This window comes from Sitophilus oryzae, unplaced genomic scaffold (assembly GCF_002938485.1).
Source record: "Sitophilus oryzae breed Bouriz unplaced genomic scaffold, Soryzae_2.0 scaffold_1790_pilon_pilon, whole genome shotgun sequence".
Lineage (NCBI taxonomy): Eukaryota > Metazoa > Arthropoda > Insecta > Coleoptera > Curculionidae > Sitophilus > Sitophilus oryzae.
The window spans coordinates 27,328-33,217 of record NW_022146491.1 but is presented as its reverse complement, the minus strand read 5'-3'; the positions used below and the strand labels follow the sequence as shown (position 1 = coordinate 33,217).

General features: G+C 31.9%; 1 protein-coding gene across 1 annotated transcript in view; it reads right to left on the bottom strand.

Moving 5' to 3' along the window:
* The window catches only part of LOC115882638 (leucine-rich repeat and immunoglobulin-like domain-containing nogo receptor-interacting protein 2), a gene marked incomplete at its 5' end in the record, with an annotated part of 56,877 nt that extends 53,338 nt beyond the window's left edge, over positions 1 to 3,539 (bottom strand). Inside the window, one exon of the mRNA XM_030900828.1 lies at positions 3,494 to 3,539. Within this exon, the coding sequence (XP_030756688.1) occupies positions 3,494 to 3,539 (46 nt within the window). The remainder of the gene's footprint in view (positions 1 to 3,493) is intronic.
* Between the last annotated feature and the right edge of the window lie 2,351 nt (positions 3,540 to 5,890).

The window sequence follows — 5,890 nt, the reverse complement described above, 5'->3', positions numbered from 1 at the left end:
AAAGAGTTCTGATTAAAGAGTCGGGAAGATTCGATTAGACACATTTTATCAATTAATAAATTGTTAAAAATAAACGATTGTGTGGCATTTCCTTAAAATAGAAAAAAGTTGTGTTGTGTGTTTTAGGTACGAAGTTTTCGGAATTTTTAAACTTAAGGGACAATTAGTTTGATCAGCATCAAATTGCAAAACTTTGTGTCCATTTAACCGACTTGTATCTTTTATTTAGTTCCTTGAGTTCCTTATGAATTGGCTAGAGAATTGAGACAGCCGTTGTACAGCGTGGGTCAAATTTGACTTTTAGAGGGAAACACTCTTTTCTATAGGAGATAGACTAAAACTGATATAGGCGTCTGAAGATCAATTTTTAGTACATGATGGTAAAACAGCACATCGATTATTTGTTACCTGTTATCGAGTTACAGGGGTGTTTTTGCAAAAATGTGCATTTTAACAAATCGCTGTAACTTTTTTGCTGTGATGAAAAATGTGTTTTTCATGAAAGACATTTCCAAAGCACCTTTTTTACGTAGGATTTAATGATTTAAGTAGAATTTTTTTTTTTTTTTTTTTAAAACTAATAAGAGTTATTGCAACATGAAAAATTAATTTTTATAAGGACACCGCGTGAGTGAGTGAGTGTTTTAATTCATATGAAAGAACTTTAGAAAAAATTCCTTTGCGAGGAAGAATATAGCATACTTAGATATTTTGCTCGATGGGGGGTCCTCTTCGAGAGGTAGGGTAGGCGTGTGGGTGTGGTGTGAAAAGATTCGCGGCGGCCCGTTAATGCAGAAACAAATACTGTACCGATAGCTGTCGGCAGCAGGCCAATGTAAACGAAGAGAGTAGGGTATTCATAATGGAAGATGCAGAATTTTGTAACCCCGCCCCCCCCATTTAAACCATAATTAACAACAACAGCACATTTAAACTATAATATAATAAAAATAGCCAAACAAGACTACTTAAACAGATTGCTACAGGAGAGGTTCGAAATGTCAACCGTCTTCTTATATGCACAGACGACCGTGTGGTGCGGTGGAACATTTCTTGCGAATTCATTAACTGAGTGGGGGTGAAAGATACTCTGTCATAACTGCTAAATAACTTCTGAATTTCTTGTCAGGAGTATACGGGCAATATTAAAAATTAAGATGTCTTTAGTTCTTCCTCAAAGATAAAAAATCCATAGGCGCTAAAGTCCGGCGGCCTGGGATGCAAACGGCTGACCTGGGTTATCAATGAGTTATCTGCTAAATTGGTTGCCAAAATGTGGCTGGATGAATTCAGCATGGTGAGGCAGAGTGCCTTGCCTTGCTGGAAAAAGTGAGGTGGATTGGAGTTGCCTTAGGGGCAGATCATCAATCAGGGATCCAAAGGGTGAGGCTGGGTGTTAAAAGTGGCGAATTTTTAAACATTCTGTATTAAGTTATTTTCGGCAAATTAAAAATATACACAAATAAACTAAAAAAAAAAAAAAAAAAAAAAAAAAAAAAAAATATACTAAAACCATTAAAATTTTACGTAGAGAAGAGTCGCTTTTGAAATGTTTTCATAAGAATAGCGAGAAATTTTGCGCATGACGAGGAAAATATAATGGGATTTGTAAAATTTCACCGATTTTTTGACAAAACCAAAACTTCGAAACGTTAACACATATCGATGTACAGTTTTTAACATCATGTTGGTGGGTGATAAAAATAAGCTCCATACACCAATAAGTATGAGTTGTGCGTCGTGGATGGGCGCGCGGTGGAGTAGAAAAGGGTATTTCCCCTTAAAAGTGTCCAATTTGGCCATCCTGTTAAAAGCTTGATACTATTAGAAATATTCGTACAAAAGCCTGCTAAACAATGTTGTAATTTATTTTTTAAATTTATGTTAAAAACGGTAATTTTTAAGTATAAAGTTTAGTTTTTTGATGTTCTGAATAAAGCTTTAATTTAATTTTGTTTTATTTTTAGAAATGAATACACATAACTTTATAGCATTGGAAATAGTCAAAGGAAACCTGCAGTTTTCATTTTCATTATTCAAGGTTCCTAGTTGTGTTGTATATCTACTGAAGGTGACTCATCTAACGCATTATCAATGTTGATTCACTACATCACGCAATTACCTTCTTTAAAAACAATTTACATTTTAACCCTATCGAGAAATACATAAATTTGTTTACATTCGTTTTTCCTGAAACTGCAGAAACATAAACAGGAAAAATAAAAGATAGAAGAGAGAAATTATTGTTTAAATTGTTTTTTTTGGCGGGGTGATGAGATGGTGATGAAAAGTTAGCGGATTTGAGTGTGCGAAGAGTCAATTGTGTTTGACTTTGGCCAGTTGTAAGACATGAGTGACGAGCGTAAACATTGAGATTGTGATTGTATTGGTGACAGATAAAAAAATTCTTTTGCGTAAAAGAATTTATTTTACCAACTTGTTTTATTGCTGTCAAAGTTAGAACGTCACTTAGTATAAAACGTGTGTATTAGTGAGCATGCGATTTCACTGTTTATAAAGTTAAATACAGAGGAGTATCGAGTTTATAAGTAGTGCAAACGGATAAATTAGTACCTTTTTAATTAATTAATTTAATTAAATTTGTGTTTTCGCGTTAAATACATAAAGGCATAGAAAACGGTATTTAATAGAATATTTTGCTAGATAGTAACAGTTAAAACCATTTTAACATCAAAAACCAAACCAAACCAAACCATTTTAAATATAACATTTAAGCTTTTTCAAATTTTAAAATATTTTGTAAAAAATTTAAAAAAAGGAAAAGGGGATTAAAGTTACTTTATTTTAAAAACCTGTAAATTATGGAAATATAAATTGCTTATAAAGAGTTTATTTAAATAAAAATATATAAATTCTATAGTAAAAATTGACAAATTTTGTTTAATAAAGCACATAAAGAGTTATAATTATATAGGAAGATGTATTTTCCTTATTTAATTATATTTTTTATACCATATGCTTTAAATAAACTTTTATTCTTTAATATATCGACTGAATTAAATATAGGAATGATTATAACATGCTTAAAATTTTAATAGATAATTAATAATTTAGTGTTCGGTATTCTGAAGTTCAGAAATCTAAAAAATTAACAAATCAATGACAAAAAACTATGGGTATCTTTATAATCTTTAGAAATATACCTCATTATGTTGTCGGAAAGGTTAATGATGTTTTGGAGTTGTTTTAATTAAAATTCTAAAGGCTATCGGAGTATAAAAAGTTAATAGCTGTAGTCAAACTGAAAGTGTTCAATATAGAAAGTGCTAACATTTTTAATTAATCTGGTAAAAAAAATTCTTCTGTTTTATACCGAGTAGATAATATTAAATATCTACTCGGGAACCGGAGTTTAAACGCAATATACAATTTAATAACAGCTATTGATTTTTTTTGCAAACAGCTTATAATTATTAATTCATTCAGTATATGAAATTATCCTTAATTATTATAATATAATTGAGTATATTACCTGATAATGCCAAGGATAAGTAGGATCTTCACGAAGATTTCAGGAACTGAAACAAAAATTTAAAATAATTATTTTTGTGTTCAAATTTAATAATAGCTTTTAAATAAAACAAACTATAAAAACACAATATCAGTAAAAATTTAAAATTACGAAACTCGTAAAAATATTGAAAATGTTAAAGCTTTAAATTAAATTCCAATATTTGGAACGTGCAATAAGTTAGTCAGGAAAATCCGATAAATTTAGCTAGTAAACAAACGATTTGAAATTCTCGCCAAAAATAAAAAATAAATAAATACCGTTAAAGATACAAAAATACAGCCCGAAATCGCGCCATCCGTGATTGTTTTTCCAGTTTTTTCCGCCTCTTCCGTTTTGTTGTATAAATAAATTTCTCATTCGTCCTAATTCGAAAAAAAAGAGAAAAAAAAAAAACGGACGATATTCACCTGAGGCTAATAAAAGTTATGTAATTCTAGAGTGACCGTTAAAAGTTCAAAAAGAATTGTTGTTACTTGAGTTATTAACAATCTTTTGGCGGAATTACCTGAGGATCTCCAATGGTAAACATAATTTTTACATGTCATATGACAGTTTTATTATCGTCAAGGCGACAATTTACGCAACTATCGTTTTAACATGCGAAACCATAACCTCCTTTAGTCGGAACATCCAATAATCGGAACACACCGATTGCGATGTTATAGAACGGTACTCTATTACAGTTGAGGGTTGGAACCTTTGGTGTTACACAGCAAAATAAAAACACTAAATCACCACAATACACCAGTGTAAAAGTAAAAGTGTTTTGGTGTATTGTGGTGATTTGGTGTTTTTATTTTGCGGTACTCTATACTTAACGGTGTTTTTTTAATCGATTAGGGCTCTAATTCTGAAACTTCGACATAAAAACGTTACGCTTTCAAAGTGGCAAGTGCAAGTGGTTTTAATTGCCTTTCAAAAAATAACAAATCTATAACCAAGAAATATAGGTATCTTATAATCTTTAGAAATATACCTCATTATGTTGTCGGAAAGGTTAATGATGTTTTGGATTTAACGGAGCGCGTCAGATGAGAATACCAAAACCGCTAGTTAAGTGCGCGCTAAAAGTGCTTAGCGTTTTCTAAGTTACAGAACTCCGGAATTTGTGCGTTCTCTTGTTCGATCTCTAGTGAAATTCACGTGACATTGACATTTTTCATCGTTTTATCCACATTTGACTATTAGCATAGACTATGAATAGACTATTAGATACCTAAAAAGTTGCGATACTGCCAATATGTGCTCAACGCGTATCCAGAAAACGATTCACACGGCCACGAGAATACCAAAATCGACTGCTTGGCGTTCCGCTAATCTAATAAAATACTTTCGCTTACCGCGTTGAAAGCGTAACGCTTTTATATTGAAGTGCTTCACTTTTATGCCTAGGCATTAAAATTACATTTTTATATTGTCACGTCGCAAAAATTAATACTTTTGTGACGTTTGAAAAAAAAACATTATAATTTAAATATATAACCCGACTGACGAAAAGCAATCAGACCTAATCGTTTTATTTTTTTTATGTACAGGGTGGGTCAAACTCGACGCTTTTAAATGGAAATACCCTTTCCTATGACGAAAACTAATATCGATGTCTGGAGCTCAATTTTCATCAAAAACATGATGGTGAAAACCGCACATCAATATCTGTTACCGTTTCGGAGTTACGGGGTATTTTTCAAAAATGTGCTTTTTTAACAAATCGCTGTAACTTTTTTGCTATGGAAATTTTTGTATTTCTATGAAGACCTTTCCAAAGCACCTTTTTACGTAGAATTTAATGGTTTAAGTATAATTTTTTTAAAATTAATAATTTAAGAGTTATCAACAGAAAAATTGATTTTTTACTTGGGACACCCTCTATATTTTAATTAACTGAAAATAATTTAAAATTACCTTTCCAAAAATATAGCACACTTGATATTTTGTTATAATCCCCTTTGAAATTTTTAAAAGTTCGCCACTTTTAACTAGTAGGCTTTGGACCCCTTATTGATGATACGCCCTTAATGGAACTCGAAAACATATTTTTCCAGTAAGACGACGCACCGCCTCTAAACGCTGAAGTTATCAGCAAATTTTTGCAGCCAATTTCAAGAATAATTGAATAGCTAACCAAGATTCCAGCCGTTGGCCGTAGAGGCCGCCTGACTTAGTGCCCATGGATCTAATCCTATGGATATATTTGCGAAAGAACACAGATTCCTTATTCTTCCGTATAAGCTAGACAAGAATTAGAAATACTTAGCAGTTATGAGAGGGTATCTTTCACCCCCACTGAGTTAATGAATTCCGCGAGAAATTCTGCCCAGTCTATCCATAACAGAAGACGGTCGATATGTCGAACAC